A 24818-nucleotide genomic window follows, 5' to 3' on the forward strand; every position below is an offset into this window, starting at 1 on the left:
GTCTCAGCATTCCTCCATTCTCCAGCTTTCTAGTAAATGATCTCTCTTCCACAAACTTTTCTGTTTGCCTTTAAAACATAAGATGAATCACTCATAAGATCTTTTGGCAGAGGACTGCCTGAACTTCTGCCTACAGAAAACACACAAAATATCACTTACCTGTTTTCAGTTCAGCTTCTATTAACTTCATTTGAAACCCCTTATATTTTCTATTGGAAGACAATGCACAGTGGGATTACGCTTTATACTCTTTCGTTTCACAGATGATTGAGTTACATTTGTAATAATCCTCTGGTCTGCTGCTTCTTTTCCAGTTTAAGAATGTTACAGTCACATCTATGGAAATCTTCCCATATTTTTGATGACCTGTTTCTATCTTTTTAATACTCTACATGCAATCCTACACTAATTTATTCACTGATTCTATGCCTTCACACACAGAAAGGCAACCTAACCAGAAGGATTAAAAATATGCAGCATCTTCAGAACATTTGCCAAGAAGCATTCAAAAATCATGCAAATGCCATAGTCCTAAACTACTGATATATTTGAGTTGTTCTCTAGAAGCAGTCACTTCAGACAGGGGCTTGAAGGGAACCGATTACCAGAAATTATTTTGTGTTATTATTTTTATTTGATCTACCTTCTAGTTATTACAGCTGAAAGAAAACAGCTTCTCTGGAGAAATACGGACCTGCTAGTGAGGAATCTATTCAATGTTTATCTGGATTTTTAAATGATGACAGAATTCAAGGAATGTTTACATTGGCATTCTGTTATTATTACAGATAATAGTACAATATTGTTATACGGTTGATTTTTTTTAACCTTAAAAAAAAGCCAAGAAATTTAGAGTTGTAGGGAACATATTTGCTCCCTTTTCTTCACTTGCCCAAAACCACTTTTTTCTTTTTAATCATAAAACTTACATAAGGAAAAAAAACAACAGAAAAAAATGCAAAGAAACTCCGTGGTGTTCTTCAGAAAAGGCAGTGTTGAAAGTGTCCCAGAATAGTACCACTTTTGTCACATCTGGCTTAGGATGCATAACTATTTGAAAGCCATCAAAAATAATTTTTATTTGGCATACATTTGACACGGAAGAGATAGATTATTCACTTGTTTTTAACCTTTCAATACTTCCCTTCCACGGACTACTACTGTGTGCTGATCAGCAAAATAAGCATTATATACCCTATAAAACTCCCAGTAAACTTCATCTCGCCTTCTTCAACTAGCGCTGCGCGACATAACTTCACTGTGAATTACTCTAATTTTAAAGATTCAAGGTTATCTCTGCTTAACTGTCCTTTTTCAGTTTAGACTTTATTCTAAAACGCCTGAATTTTCTTCCTAAAGTTCAGCCTTCTCTTAGAGAAAAAGTTCTACAGCAATCCCAATCTAACCCAACCATTGCCTCGTTGCATAAACCCTATCTGCGTTGCACTCTTTGATGGTATGTTTTAGACAAGTAGATCCATACACCCTTCTCTTTGCAGCTGAAAAAGCCAGTAATATTAAGAGACAGCTAATGCTGCTAAGGAAGAAGAATGCTTCATGGTAAGTTACATCAACAGCCCTAACAGACTTATGTTACCAGTACCGGAACCAGTTACTGAGATTTAGATGCCAAAGCAATGTCTCACAAGAAAGCGTGTTACTTCTTTGAAAAGACAGCCTCAAACAGACAGCTATGAGAACTGATGTATGTCATTTTTAACAGCTCTCTCCAATATAAGCATTGGTGAAAACAGAACAGTTGATGGGAAATTCTTAAATTTACGGCTAAATTTTTTCCCCAATTCCACAAAAATGTCTGTGAAATTTCACAAATTCCACGCAGCTTCAATGTAAACTAGGTTATACAGCAGGTTACTTGAAGTTTTTTATACTGTAAATACTATATTCTGAGAGAAATTTCTCATATAAAAAATGCAGTAAAATACTATTATAAAAATTCATCAGATAGTAAGACCTTAACATCAATAATCATGCTGAAAGAAAAGATGACAAGATATATGCAAAATCCATGCTCAAAAAAAAAAACAAAAACCAAACAATGTCCTCTAGGCTATTCTCCAAATAAAACAGAAAAAATTTGCTTTCTTTGCACCATGATGTGGCTTTATGCTGTCCAATGAACCTGAAAAGCATTACAGACTCAGTAGTATTTTCTCTCTAACACAAAGTCCCTAAAGCTAAGAAAGGATTCACAGCTCTTGTCATGATCCTGCACTCTAAACACATTACCTTCTCCTTTTCTGGAAGGAATTAATTCATTAGGCATCTCCTTTGTTTTTCTACTGGGAGCAGTGAATTAAATTTACTTATTCAAAACATATTCAATTACTTTCTTCAAAAAACAAACAAACAGTATTTAAGATCTTTTGAGTAACAGGCACTGAATTAGGAAGAACTTCTTTTTTTATTTCATACACACATTCATGGGCACAAACAAAATCCAGCTTCAATAATAGCTGTATCAGAGTCCACTTTCATAAGGAGAAGTAATGCATTTATTAAACTAATAGGACTCAATAATAAGAAAAAAATAATCTTTTCTTCTAATTATAGGGCTTGCATGCCTAAGAGCTCTTCATCCTTTCCCCTCCCTCACAGCTGTATACAGTTACTCTCATAAAAGCTATTACACCCCCTACAAGCCACTCTACCTCAGACCACTGTATCTCTAACTACCATTCTAATACAATTTGCATTACACTTTCAAAAACATTTAAATTTTGTTCTAACTACCTCTATTCTTTTCTGAAGCAGACCAAAAGTATGAGTTTGTGGGTAACTTGCGACACTGGATGTAACCGTCACTAAAGCACATATTAAAAAACCTAAATACTGATGTCACAAACGAAGAAAGCATCTTCTCCCAGTAGTCTATCTCCAGAATAAAATCAACAAGGCTCCATTTTATGATGTAGAGTTCTTATTAAAAGCAATCTGGATGAAAGAAGGTTGTAATCTCTCAATATCAAGTAGAAATATTTATCATTGTTTTTATGGTAGATTAAATCCAATGGCAACTGGTATCTCGAGGTCTGCTGACAGTGGATGTCACAATTCTTTGCTTAAATCTATTTACCTCATGAATTAACTTGACATCTGTTGATAGATATATTCCTGTACACTAAACTCACCTGAAATAGTTCTTTTGTCAGGTCTTGAATTCCAGCAACAAATGCTTTTTATTGCATTTATTGACACCGGAAACACTCTTCATTAAAAATATTTCACAGCTAGTTTGTCCTTCAATTCTCCACAAAAAAATCTTGAGATGTTAGAGATGGTGTAACATGCCTATTAAATATGTGCAATATTTTTAATATACGGGCAGAAAGTGAGGGAAAACTTCACACAAAATTTAATAAAAATTCTGAAGCCACACAGCATGCATTAACATTTTCAAAGGAGGTTCCTCTTGTGCTAGTGAACTGGTATAGGTTTGTTTTGTATTAAAAACTCAGCCATACGGTTCTGTGATTTTTCCCAATCCTAAATACAGTAATCCTCTCTCAGCTTTCATTTGCAGTAAAACTACAAACAGAGAGAAACAAGGGCTTTTACTGTTTTATTAAAGGAACGACTTTAATTTACTAGCTCATGTGATTTAATCTAGGAAGACTTCAAATATCTGTCAGGAAAAGAAGTCTCTACCAACTCTAGTTCTTATGAGAAGAGTCCATAAGCACCTAACTAAAAATGGTAGCGATCTGATATCCTTTTTAAAATGCTTTTCTTTAAATATAGTGGTATTTCTTTAAACACCACTACATTGCTCCCAAAGATGTAATGACTATATCAGTACAGTGCAGTGGCAGTAGAAATTAGTATTAAGCAAAAGCTAATACATATATTCCCAGAAAAACCTAGAAAAGGAGAACTCAGGTTTACAGTTTCTTCTTCAACATGAAAAGGAAATTTCTGTAATATACTGCAGAAGTAGGACTTGCCTGGAAAACAGCGGCCTTCTCAATGACCTTTTCCCAACGACTTGTATAAGCCCAGAAAAAAGAAAAGATTTAAGATAGTCTCACTAATTTTTTTTCATTTCTTTTTTTTTTTTTTTCCTTTTTAAGATATTCTACATTTTTGTTCACCTTAAAGAAAATAGAATCATACAAGACGCAAGGGAAGAGAATTTCTGTAAAGAATACTGCCTGTCATGATAGCCTGAAGCTTCGGGTGCATTCTTTTACAATATTTTACAATATTAACATACCTTATATAGACACTGTTAGCAATGCTGCATGTATTATTCTCAAGTAAAAGCTTACAGATGGTTCAGTTTATGTTTGCAACATACTACCATTCAAAACTACTTATGGTTTTCTGAAGTGTGCAAGTTCAGAGGAAACTGCTTTAAGCATTTCAATCATCACAACAGATGAAAAATTACTTGTAGACTAAGTAGGGATTGATCAACTTTTCCATTTCAAGCAGTGCAAAGTCATTAACAATTTAAGATCAAAACTCGTTAATATTTTCCATTTGCTTCATTATTTTGAATTCCTACTCTTGGATTCTGATAATAATTTGTGTTTGGTTGTTGCTGGTTTTTATTATTTCTGGTTTTGTGTTTGTTTGCTTTAAAGACAGACATGGTATATAAATCCATGATAGTTATTTCATTTCGTTTTGTTGCTTACCAGTTACAAAGTTAGCCTCAGTCAAAACTACAGGTTATCTAATTTCAATAATAAACGGTTCCATTATTTGTTTAAAATCTTCCATACTTCAGCAGTAAGTGTGAAGTGTTTGTTTTCACCTCATGAAAACATAGTTGAGACTTTTGCTAAGCTGATTTAAAGAATGGCATCTTGGAAGTTCTGTGGCAGGACTGAAATCTTGCAACTCTACCACAGAGTCAAGCGTGTAGACCACGGCATGGCTTAATAAACAGATTAAAAGAACATTTTGATAATAGTATCCAGTATGAATAATAAATGAAGGAAAAAGTACAAGTCTAGAAATATTCAACCATCCCACAGGTGCACACCTACAAGTAGGACAACTCCATGCAAACTTCCCAGATAACTGAACAATTAAAATTGAATCAAAGTGACATAAAACAGCTATATTGTAACTGTAAAGGTAATTAAATCTTAAAATCTCAGTGTAGTATTCAAAGTAAGTAACAGAACCGATAGAGAGGGGAAGGAAACAGATTCCTCAAAAGAGTTATAACACTCGCTTTCTCATTCTGCCCCTTTCCAAGACAACTTGCAGATCAGTCTAACCCTCAGTCATTGGCTAGATCAGTTAAATAAATCAACAAGACTGACAGTTGACAACAAAGGGCACATTCAGAGTTTCCAGTTCTAGCAACAGGTAAGCAGATACGGACCAGAGGAATCTGGGAGGACTAGGTTCTAGTAAGTGGAGGGGTCACTGAAAAGAGTACTAGGTCAAGTAACTCATCTAGACTCTTGGTTGTATTACTTGAAGCGATGGAGGAACATACATAAAGAACTACACATAAACACTCTTCATGAGAAAATTTGATTAGATATTACCAAAATAAGGCAACATTTTAGAAGACAGGCCCGAATCTCATTCCACTGTTTCTTTTAGCCTTCAATTTTAATGCATTTAGAGTAAAAAAAAAAAAAAAAAAAAAAAAGTTAACATAATTCTCTTGTTTTTAAACGTAATTGAGGGCAAAAAGGCAATTAAATTGCCTTTAGAAGTAAGGGAAAAAAGTTCTGCATAACTAGACCTATCGCTATATAAAAGTCATACTGTGCACTCCAAGTGAACACAAGCTAGTAAGTGATTTCATGTCAAGGGGTGAAAAGAAAAGGGAACCTATAACTGCTGTATGATTACCTTTGAAGGACTCATAACAAGATCTGACTTACTAGAGATACAATTAAGAACTGAAGACTAAGTCATGCTTTGATGTACTACAGCGCGCAATCGGAGAACTTATTTTTCAGCCTTAGACTCAGAACATCTACCAACACATTCACCTACCAGCACAGCTTCAAGCATTCAGTAATTGCCAGGCATAACTAGAAAAAAAAAAGCAGACCTTCCCCTTACAGAGAAGCTAACAATACCTCATTTGGAGGTCGTCTCTGAGTCTTTCTAGTTACATGCCACAAAACATGAGAACAGACTTCAAGATCTTAACAAGACAGCCTAGCAACATTTCAAACTGTTAGCTTATCAAACTATGAAGTCTTAGAAACTAGCTGCATCTCTCCCTCAAGCCTTCCCTCACAGTTTCTCTTCTGCCTTGCATTGCTTCAAGAGAGACTTGCAACATCAAGCTGCCATGCATTTCAATTTACTTGTTCTAGCATTAGGCACATTTTTTTTTGCCTTATCTCTTTTCTATTAATCTATCATACTCTGCTTAAAGCAGTCTTCCTGCCCTTCCAACAAGCAGATGTACCTCCAGAGCTTTCTGGTTATGACAACATCCCACAGTATGAGCTTATACACATGCACACATAACACATTCACCATGAGAGATTAAGTACATACACAACTTCATGACCCATTTATTTTATAATCTCACTCAAATCTTCTCTTTCCTTTCCCACTACTGTCATTCAGTTCTATTTTAATCAAAGATCTAGATTTAAGAGTTATTTTCTTTGAGGGGTTTGAGTTGCAAATTTTTCAAAGCAGCAGGTGTCACTTTCACATGAGCATCCAGTAGACTTCTGATTTTTAGAAGAAGCAAAAGCAAGCAGGAGATACAACTTAAATGTAATCACTGATGAGTAAACACATCACTCAAAAGACCACATCCTCTCTGGTCTTTAATTCCTTAACTCCCACTTTTTTTTTCTAGCTTTATTCCTATGCCCTTCTAGATACCCTTTAACTCTTCAGATACTTCTTTAAGAAATGTTAGTACTAAATTGATCACCACATCAGTACATGATAGAAGTATTTCCTGACATACAACCCATGTCCGTTATACAACAAATTCTAAAAAGCAAAGTGGCCCCAAATTTGATCATCTTTACTGAATGTTGCATGGCAACTAAATGGAATGGAATACTGATGGTAAGGTTCGACCTCTACTGCCATACCACCAACATCTGCCTCTGACATTATTGGCCATTATAATAAAATACAAGGCATTACTTTTGGAGCAGTTCTCATATGTGCATGCTATTCTTAGCTGAACTTCTGTATTATAAAGATTCAGAAAATTAAAAACCAATTTTTTGACAGCATATACAAAGCTCAAACAAGAACAAAAAATCCTACTCTAACGAGCATAAAAAGACAGGATAAATTTCATCTTCTCTCCAAATATCAGGTGTTGAAATGAATGTTTATGTCTGCCCGTGGTTACTAATACCTTATGGTCAAACACCAAATACTAAGTACCTCCAGAGATAAACTGATGCAAACAGCAAAAAATTTTAATGTATAAACAATTTGATAATTTGCTTACTGTCCTATTCATAACTGCTGAATTGTAGCCACTAATAGAAGGTGTTAACAAATTAAATGCCAGGATCTAAGAAATTCTTACTTCCAGTTCTGTGACTGCAAATTTGTACCTCCTTGTGTTTTAATCATTATCATAACAGCTGAACTGCTCAGTGGCACCTTCTGTTTGATACTAATACCTCTATTCTTCTGTACTAATAGAGTGAGCTCTAAAAAACCATCTCTGAGCAGAAATACTGATGTTTCAACATTGTGCTCAGCACTACCACAGACAAGCACACAGATATTGTGAATGCAAGATTTCTGTTGGAAAATAATTCAAGTAGTATCTCAAATATTTTAAAAATTATAAAAAAAAAAAAAGCATACTGTGACTTAGGAAGAAAAAAGTGAGATTACAGAGTTGTTTACAACAAAAATGATAAGGACTAAATATATGTCCCTTCTCCCACACATTAACTTTAAAACTTATGCATCATTTTAAAAACATATGACTGTTAGGAAGAAAAATAATCACAATCTGGGCAGATTCTGCAGCTGCCCCTTTGACTTATCAATTTCAGTAAGCACAATTTCAATCAAGTCTAGATAAAATATACTAATCCTAAATAGACCAAGTTTGTCACCTACCACTTCCTATAAGCTGCTTACTATCCTGAAAAAGAGAGAGAACGAGAAAGAAGAAATGCTAAATTAAATGCCAAACAGTAGCAGACAGCACTTGTTTGGCTGATTAACTTGTAGACAAGCATTACAAATAAATCTGAGCATGGTCTGCAGCAAATTAAATTCCAGTGCTTTTAAGAACAAAGAATTCCTTCGAAAAGAGGATTAGCAACTTTACACCCAGGAATGCCTGTTTAATTTAATTGTTTCGCAATCCGATATTTAATATGCAAATATCATTTTGATATATAACAGCAAATTTGAAAAAGTGAGGAAACAATTTCAATATATAACAAGACTTTCTCTTCTGAACTGTAATTATACAAAATAAAGCTGGTCGAGGTTTTTTCTTTTTTTTCATTACTGGGATTGAATTCTATTAACATGAATCAGAACAAGTCTAATTAAAGGTTAAAAACTTTAAATGTTTCTAATTAAGAGTCTGGATGGCTGCACGAATAGAGTAACAGAGTTAAAATGCTACCTCAATAACCTTCCTGGCCTCTTTGTATTTTCCTGTTTGCAAGAAGGCGAAGAAGAGATCATAAAGAGCCATCATGTCACCATATTCACTGCTTATAAAATCTGAAACTGAATGAAAAAAGATTAATTTAATTAAAAAATTGCAATATTTTAATATGCATGTCAAATATTCTTAAAACTAAGATTTTCTAAGCATTACAAAACTCCATCCGTATATACACACACACAAACGAAAATACATTTTGAAACATATGAAATGATCACAGCACACTACACAATTTGTTGCAGTTTTATGGTTGAGCATGCTTATACCGTTTTTCTGTTTATACTGTTTTTCTGTTTAGCCGTGCTACATTTTCAATTATACACAACAAAAAAGGCAGACACGATGTTTGCATTCTGCGTTGACTACGAATTTAAGAATTCTCTAATACACAACTGTTTGAGAAACAAACACGTGGAAAAGTGTTTCATATACATTAGTTTTTTTATATTAAAAAATCTGTTATACATAAATATGTATATAAACGTGTAGCTGGAACAAGTATTAGCACTGATCTTTAAGAACTTGCTGCTACATTACCCAAACATTAGGTTTCTTCTGCACTTAAAATTAAAAAGTTTTTCAATCTGAATAACGTAGACATTATTTAAGTGCTTTAAAGTAACATAAGCACACATTATTTTGTTCCATCTAAAGAAATGATATACAGATCATGGAAAAAAAAACATTCCAGAAAACTCCATATAACCAGACCACAGAACCATAGGGGCTGGAAGGGACCTCCAGGGAGCTTTGAGTCCAGCCTCCCTGCAAATCAGGCCCCCTGCAGCAGGCTGCACAGGTAGGCATCCAGGAGAATCCAGAACTTCCCTTGGCAGCCTGTTCCAGTGTTCTGCCACCCATACTAGATCATACTAGACAACATGCAACCAACCTTTTTGCAGGAGTTCAGTATCTCCTTTTTCTATCAGTCTACAGTAGATGTTATGAAGCTGGAGAATTTTACCATGCTTCTTATAACAGTCCATTAAAGCTTCCAGAACAGCAGACATGTCATCCCTTGTAGAAAGAAACAAAACAAGAATTAACAAGTAGACATTTCAATGGCAAAACTTAGTAGTACAGGCACTTCAGTCCTTGAAAATTTGAAGGAGAAATCACATGCAAGCCACAGTTATTTTAATGCATAGTTATTAAGTAATTGGCAAAGTTTTACTGCAAGCAAGTATAACATACACATGATAGCCAAATAAATGAGAACAGATTTACAGTTTTATACTCAAACCTCACAGCTGTATAATTTTTGAATGCATGATCACTGTTCACGACAAATTAACTAAAGGTGCAAATACTCTGCATCATCATTACATGCATTTAGTTTTTGAAATACAATTCTCAAGTTCTGCCATGTACTACTGCAACAAAATACCAATTCCACAGAAATTTCAGTTCACATGAGCTGCTCTTCTTGTTAACACGTAACACTGTGCATATCACATTACCTCCAAATGTCTTTGTTCAGACACGTTCAGATAATTTACAGCCTCCTTAAAATTTTTCCACAGAATTTTTATTTCAGTATAAAACTTTAGAATCAGCCAAGTTGAACAAAACTGTTTAGGTTGCTTTACACTTGTTTTACACTTTTACAAACTAGTTATAAATCACCAGACTGATTCCCATTTGTATTCTTTCAACACAACTACAGGTCACCATTTTTCCATTCCATGGAAAAGTCATAATTCATATTTTCTGTGATGAAAGTGTATTCTTCTTTTTGCACTGAATTTAACCACAAGTTAACAAATCAGAATGTATTTTATGCTGACCTATCCATAACAAACCAAAAGATACTGACTTCTTCACATGTCTTCATATTGCAAATACTCATAACAGGTACAGTATTTTCATTTTTGTTACCCTAGTCCACAGTCACATTTTTTCCCCACTACACATACAGTATTAAAGCCTTCATAATGTAAAACTGAAAAGCCATAAAACCAATTAGATCTAGAAATGAAGAATAACCAGCAAATGTAGCTTTTAACATGGTGCATTTAAAAGAATGAAATCACTTTCTGCAGATCACTTTAGAAAAGGATTACAAACCAATCAAAGAAGAGGACAACCACTGAAAGAATGACAAAACAACGTGTAGTTACTCTTTGAAATAAAAAGTTTAAAGTGAAACAAATGAAACTAAGAAAACACATACAAAACATAGTAAGTAGACAAACAGCCAATAGAACTGAATTTTAGATTTCAAAAGGGCTATCAAATTCAGGATGATTGACAGTAGGTGAGCTTAAAAAAAAAAATCACTCAATAGTAGCAGTCGAAAGCTATAAAAGTGACTTGAGATCAAGATTTTGCATTCCCGAAGCAGCTTTATTATCAATCAAATTTAAATTAAGATATTCTTAAAAAAAAAAAAGACAAATTCAGATGTCTCCTAGTACATTTCTTGTGCAGCACACATTTTGCTTTTTCAAAGAATGAACTTTCTAGACTACTACATGCTACTATCTTTGTTGAAGCTAATATTTTAATATTTTTCTTAAAGAGTAAAACACAGAAGAATTCATTTTGCTCAGCAATACTGGTGTTCTGAAAATGAACTCAAGATGACAGATTTCTACCTTATCCCCCTTACTGAGCCCTGTTTACAGTGCATCTTCTGGCACCCCATGAAGTCATTTGAATTTTTGTCATTTGGGGTGAAGACTAAATTACAGGTTAATTTCAAAACTGCAAGTAGCTGTTGCAGGCTAGATTACTGTCATAAAAGAGAAATACTATGGTAGTTACCACAGAGAGATATAAAGCTTTATATAATCAGTATTTTTCTCCTACTTTAGATGCAAGTTCAGTTAACATCTTAAAAAAAAAAAACCACCACAGTCTTATAGAAAACCTCACTTTGTGAGGCGGCACAACAACATTCATACATTCAAATGAAAGTTTCCAGTGATAAATCTAGCTTTTCAGATTGATGCTCAAGCAGCCATACTATTGCCTCGGCTGCATTCCTAAAGGATTAAAGTGACTGTTTTTAGGTCAAAGCTATCAATAAATGAATGAATAATTGGAATGTCATTCAAACGGGAGCATTAAGAGTTTTCTAGTCTTTAAGTGTGTATTAATGCTTCCAGAAATACTGTATACGCAGAGAGAAAAACATCAGTAAAGAACTAAGATTACAAAAATGGAAATACTGTACTTGTTACTGGTACTTACTGCAAATAGGTTCTAGAATAAGTCTGCACTAAAGGAGGTCAATATTTTATACACTCATTACTATAGACATTTGGTTCTAATCTATAAAAATCTGACATTTGTTCCACTGCATTCCAGCAGTTAATAAATAAAACGAATGAACAACAGAACAAATATAAAACAAATGCACAGAAGTTCAGCCTCTAAAAAGAAATTATTAGTACTATTACTACAAGGATAAAAAATACCCATCCTATGCTTGTACTTTTATTCATGTGATTTACTTAACAACCTGCAGTATCTCACAACTGTCACAAACTGCAATTAAACATGAGTACATCCTAGCACTAACTTTTGTAAGACAGCCCTGTTAGAAAAACACAATGAAAATTAGGAACCTACTAGAGGTTTCAAATTTCAAGTGTAGGTAAGATTTTAGCATGTTTCTTGTTATGACTCACTAACTTTAAAAAAAAAAAAAAAGCTGCACAAAGAGAAGATGTCCGCATTTCAAGAAAATGATGTTTAGGCATAAGGATTTAAAGGCAACAAATAGCTGTGCATTTGAAAACGCTTGGCAGTCTCTTTGTAGAAACTTATATATGCCAAAAACCCTTTTATCTTGCTAGAGAAATACTTACTACACCACTAAACTAAAAGCCCAGTCCAAAATTGCTGTTTAATTTTTGTGGATCAAGTCACAGAAGAGATAATGTCTATGTACTCACTGACACATTGAAAAATCTGACTTTCAGTGGCAGTCTGCACAAAACTATTGTTTAAAACACGAACACATAATCCATGCCTCATTTTCAGGTGGCCAGATTCTACAGATTTCTTTTAGTTAATTATAAGTAGTATTCTATTAAAGGCTAATACGTATTACACATCAGATTTTGTGTATTTCTCCTCACCGAATCACATTTAAAAACTGATCTATACTATTATTTCCAAGCGACAGGAGGAACCACACTCATGACTGTACTATGCCTGCCTCAGTTAAAGTCTCAATTTGCTATTATTTTTCAACTAAATAGGAGCTAGAGTTAGGATTTACCCAAGTTTTTGGATTTATTTGTTTTCTGTTTAGAATGCGTATGAAGTCCAAGGCACCATGAGCACAAACTTCCAAAATATCTGCATGGGCAGTTTTGCTCACATGAACCTATCTAAGAGACCAAGTGACTCAGATGTCTCTGTGTTTTCAGAACACATGCTAAAGCAAGACTGGCTGTAACATCATGTGTGGATATAACATCCCCCTTCAATTTCAACACGCCACTCCCCTCCTGCTTCAAGAATGTAGCATTGAAGCTAACCCTTTTACTTGCAGTAAACAACTTTCCCAACCAGAGAGTCTGCCTGATAAAAATAAGACTCCAAATATTGATTTTAATTGGAATGAAGTGCTGCAACATTATGCATAAAGCTTTAGTGAAGTGGCAATTTACCTAAGGGGTTTACTGATTGAAAAGCTCTCAAACCTGAAACCACTAGAGAGGTAGAAAGAAAAAAGGGACTCTCTGGGGTGGGGGTGGAGGGTAGACTGGTAAAACAAATCCCTCTCTGCAAATCTGAAGCAGATGTTAGTGTAGAGAGAAGTCAATTCAGCAAGGTACAATCAGCTTTACAAAAATTATTCCGTTTAAAGAGAACGGGCTCTTGAAAGAGCTAAATGTTTTTCTGTTCATTTGCTATACTAAGGAATCTTCAAGGAGACTGGTGTTGCAATTACAACTAATCCTCCCCAAAAAATTAACTGTGTTGAAGGCTTTGTAATTTCCCTAGGTACAATTTAGCTGTCACTTACTTTAAAATTTACTCAAACATGCGTTCCGAACAGCACTAACTTCACATGTCAAGTGCTTTCCAGCCAATTGAGTCTAAACTGGAAGTCGGTGTTAAACAACTGAATGATTAGACAAGATAGCTCATTTCCCTGCTCTTTTGTTCAGAATAAAATGCCACATTTACATTATCAGACTCAACAGGATTTTCTGACAGAGGGAGAAAAAACCCTAGTGAACACTGTCCGCACCAAGCACATGAAGCCTGTCATTTACCAATCATCCTTCAAAAAGCAATAGCCATGAATGTAACTTAATTACGACCCAATGATCCTTGACGAAAAATCATCTTATCACTGCCCTGTCCCCATAGGGCAAATGAGACACTTTTGTCCTTTGGCACTGATGATGCTAAATTCCTAATTGCAATAATGGAGTAAGAGAGCCAAACATCCTTAATTTCATTGCAAGACATAAAGAGTTTTAATGCAAATATTTGAAATAAAGCTGCTACAAATTAGAGAAACTGTCCCTACCAGAGCCATCCTGATTTTAGGAAATGCCTATTTTAAAAGTGAAAGTAAATTAACTTATATGTGCTACAGAATTTTCTCAAACAGAATCACAGGTGAATTTAACTCTGTGAAAACAAAAGAAAAATTGTCAAGGCGCAGTATTCACACTAACTGCTACATAAGAAACCAAGTAAATATGGCTTTATGTGAAACTAATCACAAACAAGCACACAATGCTTTAACGGATGGACAGTGCTGCATTACAATACGTGGATCATAAAAATACAGCTATTATCCCACTTGTGTTCAGTGACTTAAAACCACAGAATATTTTGTTGGTCCAGTCTAGAATATACATAAATTTAATAGCTCAAGATGTTCTGCTTTGATTCTTTCCCAGAGGTAATATTTTACAAAAAGGAGCACTAATAAAATTATGTTAAGATGGGAACCGCATCAAGTTTCTCATGAGGTTAAATACTCCTATTTTTGGTTGTGTCAAGTTGGCCTGCACATCTTTCCTGGAAGAAAAAAAATTACCAGTAATTATTGCATCTGTTTATTTCTTCTGTGGAAAATAGATACTAGCAAAGTACTGTACAGCACAGCAGCAGACAATAATCAGCAATGATTGTTTTTTCCTTTTCCATGCTCAGCTGTAAATTCTCATTTTCATTATGCACTGCAATTTAACAAGAATTTTAGAAAAATTATGGCTATGTACAGAGAAGAGGGGTACACGTAAATATTTAATCCTACAATTGTCAAAATCTTCAAAAGGAAATCACAGATTCCTTTACAAGCAATTAAAAAGTTTGAATTAAATTAAGAACACAAAACACCAGTGCAACCAATACCGTGCAACATGAAAAAATGCTCCACAGCTAATTTCAGAGGCATGCTGACAACCTGCAGCTAAATGACAACATTTCAGTATGATACTTGAGCTGTAGGATGGCAAATAGTAAGCACTATTGCTGAAAGAAATGACTAACGCTTACTTCAGTCAATCAGAACTTTGAAAAACTCTTAACACTTCTAACACAAAAATCAGTAAAATGCAATTACTCTTCCAAAGGTAAGTGTGTAGAAAAAAACTTTGCTGTTTTGTATCTAAGAAGGCAAAAAGAAGAGAAAACAAGCGTTCTTTGTACTGCATCTATATTTATGACGTATATTAAGAGTTATACAGGTAAGTACCAATGACTCTGTAGTCCTACAGTTCTACAATATGGAATTCTTTTCTTCTTGAAAAGTCTAGTCTCAAAAAAATCTCTTCATTAAAAATAATAAAACAAACAAAAAAAAGATACAAAAAGCCTTTTTTTTTTTTTAGTTTTGCAAATAATTTATAATCCAAAAGAATGAGGAAGCAAGGTAAAGCAACATCTTCACTGTCTTATCTACACACGATCACATCACATAACCATACACTACTTCAAGTGAAGAGAACCCAGTACTACCATGTACAACTCTACATGTCAACGTACATAAAGCAATTCTGTAAAAGCAACCACACTTACTGTGCACTATAAAGCATATCAGATATTTTTCCAAGACATTAGTTACATATGACTGCAGTTAAATTACTTTCACAAACATCTGCCTCATCTTGTGATATAATCAAGGCAGTGTTGCTGACTGTACCCTGCATGCTTCTGTTGACCAATCCACTAAAATGCTATTTTCAGAAAAAATTATGTATGTACCAACAGGAATTACACCTTTTTGATGAGAATTTTGAATACAGAAAATATATTTTTGCATGCCCAGAATATTTACAAGGTCTAAAGATCTCTGCATATCAAAATTTCATTAATATGCATCTTTGAGTCTGACTTACAGGCACAATACTATGAAATATTCACTTATTTCATAGGTATGTTATTATATTTAATATTAAATCAGTAACATTTGATATGCATGAAACACACTGCAAGAAGCTTATCAGTCGCTGTAGTTAGAAGACATTAAAATTGCAACATAAATGACATACTAAGGAAAAAAAGAATTGTGCATACAGTAGGGAAAGTTAAAAGTGATTCTTAGCTCAATTTCAGTAAGCACTTGCTATACTTCTTATATACGTTAATTCAAATATCCTGCCCCTCAGTGAAAAAGTTAAGCATAGGAACAGGACATATGAAATTACAGTTACTTCCTGCCAGAATGAGTGCATGAACCTCCGCTTCCTGCCAGAACAAGTGCAGGAGCTTCCTTTTCTATATTAAATGGTATTAAAAGCATACAGAGAAAAAAAAAAAATCACAGTACACAAACCAGACAGTACTTTTCTTCAATTTTAAATTCATCACCCCGCAGGCAACAATGTAAAATTATCTGATATTCACAATTAATTTAAAATATTTCCATGTCCAAAAAGTGCTCTTCAACTCACCTGAGATCTACTGTATGGTGCAGTAAAATAATGATTTTGATGGGAAAATGCATACTACTTAACTAAGTATACCCATCATACTCTGTATAGCTATCTTGCCAAACAGACTTTAAAACCAACTTATTTGCAAGCATATTTCAATAAGCAGCCATTTCATTTTTTATGTCCATAAAACATAGCCATTGTTCCCATATCAATATCACGTGATGTACAACTGACAAAAACCAACTTACCTAACTTAGGGAATCTTTCATTACTACTCCAAGATAACTTAAAGCATTATAAGCATGTGAATGTTTGCAGACATAAGCACTTTCCAACATGAATGCTACTATTTATAGCATACGAAGGTCACTTTAACGGAAGTATCATTACTTAATTCATCTACAGCCCAAACATAGCTTACTTTTCAAGGTGAACTGTAATCAGAGGGGAATAAAGGGCAGCAGTTTCTGCCAACCCGAGGTTCACAATGGTCTCATGCAACCGATTCACTGTTTCAACTTCACCTCGGATGGCAGCGGCATTAAGAAGGCGGAAAAAAGATGCAACCGTTCTATCCGAGATCGGAACGTCCTTCTCTTTCATCTCTGTTAGAATGCTAATAGCATCTACAATGAAACAACACAAAAGACCCTTAGGTAATTTCATGTAGGGAAAACAAACTGCTATTAAAACAGCATTTCAAACCCAGCAGGAATGTAAATTCTGGTGTATAATGCCGATTTCAAGTTAATTACTACTTGCATTTCTAAACGAGACTACAATTATAAATCCACAATAGCATGGTTTTATCATTTTCCTGCAACTTTGACTACAAATTATAGATAGGAACTGTGTGCCCACTCTGCACCACATAACCCTGTATAGTCTGCCCTATAGCTGCAAGATTCTACTAAATGGATGCTTTTATCGTTCAATGCTAACATCTGCTAAATCACTCCATTGTTTCTTCAGCAGATGGCTTGTCACGAGGCCAGATAATAAAGATATGTTTACACTGTATATACAGCCAGACTAATGGTCTGATACCGATAGGGCCTGTTTGCTGTGTCGATACTAATTAGCCAAGGAGAGCCAATGAAAGCTTTCTAACAGACTGCATGTTAAAACATTAGGTTCATTAAGCTTCATTAGTAAGGCAGAAACAAACATTTTGGTATATGGAATAAGTGCATTTTTATAATGTTCTTAATTATTGCATAGAGAGAATGTTTTGACCACTTTACATTTGGCTACATTTATGAATCGCTTTATTTTCTGAGGGACACTTATGCTCTTAAAAGCAAGCTAATCTTTTCAAGCTGCTTTAATGTAGAGGTAACCATGATCTAATTTGTTATTATATGGAAAACATCAGCTTTGTTTATTATTTTTCTAACATCAAGATTACAAAAATTTCAGAGAAAAATCTTACATGAAAAAGAATTACATTAGATTTTTAAAATTGTTGTATAGCATTTTGGATTCAAAATGTTATGGTTTTATAAGTTTGGATTGTACTTTTATTGTGCCAGGTCTTCTACAAAATCTCAGAACTCAATGTGCAGAATTGCACTTTAAAGTTGATGATACTCTAGGGTTCTTTTAAAGATCAACCAAATCATGTAAATTGTAGAATGATATTAGACTAAATTACTGAAATTAAAGAGCTAACAGCTTAATGCAAACAACTACAAATCCAGAATTAAGCAGCTGGCAGAACACTCATTAAAAGCCAAAATTTCCAGGCCGTTTGACAGATTGACTCTAAAAAGTAATAACAAACACATATAAGAATAGTAACAGGAAAAAAACATATACTTTATAAAAAGTTAAATGATTTTTTTGCAGTACTTGGCTCTTATGAGGAGGTTATGTTTATAGGTTTTATGTTCAGCCTTCAGACCTTCTTAAGCAAAAACAAAGCCATTAGTCTAGGCACATACGCAATTTGTGCCATAAGTCATGATCTTCAAACTCAATCCAAACAGCAATGCTAATAAAAACTAGCTGCAGAAATGCAAAAAGCACTGAGCTGTGCAAATGTAAATGACAAGCTTGCCAATCCATTAAAACTAATGGCCTGCACTGTCCAAGCATCTCTGGTTGAATTCACATGCAAATTTGTATGCAAAATGTTCAAGCACTTTTCAGGACATGATATACCATTAATATCAACTCAGTTTTTATTCCTGAAGCAAGATACCTTTATTATATAGCAGAAATACAGAATAAAAGCAAAAAGGATTACCTTCTAGTCTACCATGCTTTGCTAAGACTTCTACCAGTGTTACGTATTTTCCAGAGTCAAGAGCAACAGGTGAGCTCTTAGGGAAGCTAGAAATTAAAATATTAAGAACTGTATCAGTAGATGTTTAGATCTTACGAATAAAGCTTTAAGATTTATTTTTAAAAACTATGCAGTAAAAGAAAAGCACTGAGAGCTAAAAGTTTTAAGTGTTAAAGGAAAAATCTGATATACTTCAAAAGATGAAAAAATATTTTCTACAGTTTTCCACCAACAAACCCCCCAGTTTTAAAGAAATGTTTTTAAAGAAACATATGGTTTTATTATTTGATAGTTTTTGCAGAAAATAACATAGTTTTCCAGAAGCCTGAAAAGAAAAATACAGTCCTCATATACTCTTTCCAATAAGGAAAAGAATATGAAGCTATTCGACCTTGATCAACACATGAAAATCTACTATTTTTAACTTACTGCTATGTATTTATTTTCTCTTTCCTGGAACTTATTAAATGAATTCCTCTTCTGCTGTTTCTTTTTGTACCAATTCAAAAAGTTGCCTCTCAGCAGTTTTATGCTGCACTCGGGGCAGATGAGTGAAAATGTGCTACTGTACTGAAGCTTTAGTAGAAGAGTTGATTTTACTTCATACAAGATCACCATGGGAATTGTGTGCAAGTGCTAGTATGCCTGAAATCAATACAATAGTATTCATGTATGCTGAGTAGTGAATTCCTTGATATTCACAGCTCAATTATTTCACATAGCTTCAAACCTAAGCAAGGTGTGTTGAGCACCTGCCTCTTAAAATACAGTAAAACAAAAGCAAATACTTTGTGAATACATATCAAAACATGAAAGTAACACAACTTGGTTTGCTCCCCAGCATCAGACTGAAGGGAAGCTTTCAAGGGCAAAGGGGGAAGGAGGCAAGTAAAAGGACTATCTGTAAGAATATGCTCCTAGTCAAGTCAGTCACAGCATGTTTTAGCCAGGAACTAATTTTCATCACCAATACATAAAGATGTGAAAGTAAAAATTTTAAGTAGAATGTTTATTGTCAATCTTAAAACACAATGCCACTCAGTAGCACTACTGTTCTAAAGATGATATGAGTACAGCATATTCTAAGAATGCATTCTAGATGCTATTCTAATACACAATACTTCTACTTCTTTTCTTCTGTCTCAATTTAAGCCAAACTTCAATTTAGATGCTAGGTGTGTTTAAAATGAAAATAAAACAGATCCTACACAGCAACTTGCTTTTTTTTGTTTTCATTAAAATTATTGTCCATACAAAGTAGCTGTTTCTGATGTTCAATTACAGAAAACATATTTTTTGTTAAAAAACCCACAGCCCTGTTTTAAATGCACATACATTCACGGGGAAAACTAATTAAAAATGGATGAGGGGGTTAATATTCAACCTACTTAATTCAACAAGGTCTGTGTATCAGCATAAATCTCTGTGACATGTTTCGGTGCCGGTGTACTTACACTTTTTCTTTCAGGTTCATTGCCTCTTCTACATTATCGTGTCGACAGCACAAATTTATTAAGGCTGCATAGCCACCGACAACCATGTCCGGTTCGTATTTGGCTTTCACTTCAAGGGCTTTTTGCATATTCTAAAAAAGGAACAAAGCAAAGATGTGAACTAGAGGAAAAGTCAATATGACATTATGAATCTTATACATTCAGTGTGCAGTTATGCGACTGCTCCAGTACTTTTAACAGTAGAAGATCCACGTTTTAAAGCACAGAACTGAAATGGTTTAGAAAATCTTAAAGGTAATTCTGCAGAAGTCGGCACCTAAAACACCCTATAGGTTAACTTCAGAGGGTATTTCAAATTAATTTTCTTGCTTCAAACTTATTTTTCTTCAGACTGCTTTTTTAATCCATACAGGCACTGTAAATGTACCTAAGTTCTGAAATAGTTCTCATTTGGAATTCATAACAGATTTTGTGTACTGCCAAAATAAAATAAAGTCATTTCCTAAAGAATAAGATTCTACTTAATGATGCCACAGAATACCTTTTTTAATATACATTTCTATTCATATGTTTGACCATTTTGAACTTACAATCATATTTGTTTCTAGTCTTATTTCATATGCAAAACTGTAGAGACAGACAACTGAGAATCACTCTTTCTAAACTACATTCTTAGAAGTGAATATTGTGTTATCATCTGCACAACTGTTACTGTTCCTACATATACAGCCTTATAGGCAGGATCATACAGAACAAGAAACTAAATAAAAGTGTGGTGATACCTCACAAATTACAGACACACGCTAAATGAATGTAAACTACAGCTGGACGCCTGCCGAATGAAGGCAAGAGACCCTTTATCTCAGAAGAGCTTTCCTCCTGCAGGAAAATGGAATTTCAATCCCTGCATTAACAACCTAGTAGTATTTGAATTGCAAATGACTAGTGCATGTATCAGTTGCTTGACAATCTAGATATAAGAGACCGGAGCCATGGCTTGAAAGGACATTTGGCATGTATGATAAACCTATCACAGCTGTTACTATCATTCACTTTGCAGATTATTGTAAACAAACTTCAGCAACCCCAAAACATGCCATTCAAGGTGTTGCTGAAATTAGTTAACCTTTTGATTTAATTGCTTTTTACACTTATGTTTGATTTATAAGCATCAAACCATGAAACCTCAAGTACCGCACTTGTCTTTGCTTAACCACTGTCTTTCCATAATAGAGTCATTTATGTCCCTTTAAAAATATAGCTATGTGTTTCCAATTATCTCTGCATTGCTTAAGATACCTCTTCTTCACAAAGAGCATATATGAGCTGCTTCAAGACATCTGTAATAGGCTGGTTTTCAGCTTTTCGCTTTTCTAGTTTCTTCTCCAAAGCAGACACGTCAGATTTAGCACTCTAAATGAAGGTAACAGAAAAAAATGTCAATTTCAAAAACACCCTTCCCTGAACAACTTGTCGGATCACTTTAATGAAAGACAGACAAAATAATCCTCTTCTTCTATAGTATGTGAAAATTTCTGATCATTTAAGATGCTTTTATCTGTTTAAGAAGAACATACTAATTAAACATTTGAGTCAGAATATTTTTTTTTTTAAAAAAGAACAGTAAGTAGCATATCTACAAAGGTCAACGCTACTACTTCTTTCATACTCTTATTTGTGCTCAGGGAAGTAAGGAACATAGGCCTATTTCTTTTCCCATCTTTATTCTGTTCAGATCAGAGATGTAAAACTTGACATTGCACCATTACATGCAGTATGGATTTACACGGTTCCTGCCACTCAAGTGGATTACTACAATTTACAAGCATGAATTAAGCTTCACAACATCTCTGTTAACTAGCTAGAACTTTCAAAAAAATAAGTAATTAGTAGACAGGGAAACTGAGGCATGAAACTTCAGCCAACTCCAAGGTCAAGCATCTGGTCTACTTGAAAAATCTGGACAGCCTTTATTTCTAATCTGTAAAGTAACCTCTGAACTTCAAGTGGTATATTTCAGTAATATTAATATACTTCCATGGCCTGTTAGCTAGCCCATCCAAAACCCATATCAAAACATTATTACTATTCTTGTAAGAACAAACATAACCACTGGTGAATTTACTTACGTCTGGAATGTCTTCTGTAGACATGGATTTTTTAAGAGATAGTAATCTTACATCCTAAAAAGTAGTAAGACAGTAAATAGATCACTAATTCACAACAAGTCCAATCTGTAAGTAAGCATATCATACTAAAAATGCTGTAGTTACATAATTACAAATTAAATCTGCATTATGCAGAATTATTACACTGACATGAAAAACACTTAAATGTATCCCCCTAACAATTTCATACATGAGAATGACAATAACAGTTACTGAAAAATCATGGCAAGGCAAAAAGGCTTAAATATAAAATCACTGCATAAGCACATTTGTTTTGCAAAGGAGAATACGTATGCACAGAGTACACAGTTTTTATTTTTATTTTTTTAGTTTTAAAGGAATTGCCACAGAAGCACAGACCTTAATTAATTCAGGAACTTGAGAGGAGTCCAGCAGTCTGCAAATGCCGCTGCAGTAGGTTGCAGGGATAACTACATTCTGTACCAAGAGGTGGGGAAAAAATTATATGAGTTTTGAAACACAACCAAAATGAAATTTGTCTAACAGAAATTATCTTAGACGTAATTCAAGTCTCCAGCTCTTGCATGTCATTGAGAAGTGGTCTGGTTGTACTTAAAAGCAGCAATTTCAAATCTAATAGATACATGTCAGGCAGGACAGGCATTATGTAGCAAAAAATGAAATGGTACCATCTTCTTCAGCTGATGGAAGTATTGTCTCAAACGCTCCTCCTTGGCCTGTACCTCTGAGTCACTCATGCTGTCAATCAAGTGATAAAGAAAATAGCCAACAGCTTCTGTGGAAAAAAACAAGAGAAAGCATTCCACTAAAATTACCGAGACTGTCATGTTATCAAGATTAATTTATAAGAAATCATTTTGGTGTGAGATGTCACCCTGATGAGAGGCTCTGAAATGGCAACAATGATCACTGAGGCATAGAGATTATGTGGTTTGGGAGCACATATCTAACTGGTGAGTGAAAGGAATATTAATTATTTTCAGACCCAGTGACAGCTTTTCAGTACAGAATCTTACTTCAATCTATTTTTTCCACTACTGTGTGACAGAAGTGGTGCTGCCCAAGGCCTTCCCCCCCTTTCCTGCCCACTACCCCAAATAGTTGCCACAAATATTTTGTCACTGCTCAAAAGAAAAAACTGATTTCTACCACTTTGCATATTTAGTATGTACATTTTATCCATTATATTCTATTACCAAGCTACATTAAGTATTGTAATACTGATATGAAGGCATATAAGATACTTCAACCATTACATATCTAATATTGAAAGGGATGTCTATTAACCAATGAAAATTAAAATTAACAGATTTTTAGCAAGTACTGCTGCTGAGATTCTTATCTATCCAAGTGAAAAATATACTGGGTCCTGTACTTGAGAATCAGAACAATATTACTACTGTCTTCTCAAAAGGTCAGCCTTCCCTCCCTGTAAACCTCCCCTAACAGGAGAATTTTTGGTTTTTAAATTCAGATTATACGGAAAAAAAGTATATTTACTCCAAAGTATAAGACTTGGGATATTAAGTACCATTGTGCTCCATAAATTTGTAGAAGCCACTAAAAGTAGAACTAGACAGAAAAACTGCTTGTATTGTCTTTTAAAGTATTTAAGCATTCCTTCTGTGCTCATTGTGAACCTGTATTTTGGTCAAAATTTAGAAAAATAAAATAGTTATCAGCAAGTTTGTTCATAATTCTAAAAAGGAAAAGATCTAATGGATTTCAAAAATATGCTCCGATTATTAGAATTGGGATTTTACCCAACATGTTTTCAAATTTCACTTTCAAAAAGAAGCAATCAGTGTTTACTGTTGTAATCCCTCAAACCCATCATTACACAGAAGAACGGATTTGTGGATAAGTTACAATCATAGAAATTGAAACTCTACCAGTTGGTCCTGGAGGCGTCAGGCAATATCGTTCATCCTTGTACAACAGTTCTGTTATCTAGTAAGACAGAATAATCGTACATTGCAGCCAAAAGAAGCAAGCAAGGACAAATAGTACCTAAAATTCAATTCTCAAAATAATAAAATATCTCTCTGTTAAGTATTACTCTTTACCACATCACAGTAATTCTGTAAAATATATATATATAGGATTTTTTTTTGTTTTCTGTTTTGTTTTTTTTTAAATAGTAGGTTTTCCTTAAAAATATATACTGCAGAGTGAAATACATTCTGAAATGCAGCAGAAAGACAGATTCTGTACTATGTTTATGTATCATTCTACAGAAAGTTAACTATCATAAGATACGACTTAAAGCAAGTATTAACTGATGTCACTCATGGAGATGTGAACAATTATGTTCCAATTTACTGAAAGGCTGAAATTGATCCATAAAGGTTTATTATTATTATTTTAAAATCCTGAAAGAAGAAAATACAGGAACATGATTTAGCATACTCTCTTAGATTTAAGATAACTACTATAGTTATC

The 24818-nt window shown here is 34.1% G+C and overlaps 1 protein-coding gene across 1 annotated transcript in view; it reads right to left on the reverse strand.

The window, feature by feature from the left end:
• Positions 1-24818, reverse strand: part of LRPPRC (leucine rich pentatricopeptide repeat containing) — an 87479-nt gene that overhangs the window by 30113 nt on the left and 32548 nt on the right. Inside the window, exons 16-25 of the mRNA XM_031594817.2 lie at positions 24269-24326; positions 23045-23151; positions 22755-22832; positions 22356-22409; positions 21526-21639; positions 20227-20357; positions 18734-18819; positions 16907-17111; positions 9519-9643; positions 8582-8688 (exon numbers count right to left, since the gene is read on the reverse strand). Of these exons, the coding sequence (XP_031450677.2) occupies positions 8582-8688; positions 9519-9643; positions 16907-17111; positions 18734-18819; positions 20227-20357; positions 21526-21639; positions 22356-22409; positions 22755-22832; positions 23045-23151; positions 24269-24326 (1065 nt within the window). The remainder of the gene's footprint in view (positions 1-8581; positions 8689-9518; positions 9644-16906; positions 17112-18733; positions 18820-20226; positions 20358-21525; positions 21640-22355; positions 22410-22754; positions 22833-23044; positions 23152-24268; positions 24327-24818) is intronic.

This window comes from Phasianus colchicus, chromosome 2 (genome assembly GCF_987193195.1).
Source record: "Phasianus colchicus chromosome 2, bPhaCol1.hap1.1, whole genome shotgun sequence".
NCBI classification, from domain to species: domain Eukaryota; kingdom Metazoa; phylum Chordata; class Aves; order Galliformes; family Phasianidae; genus Phasianus; species Phasianus colchicus.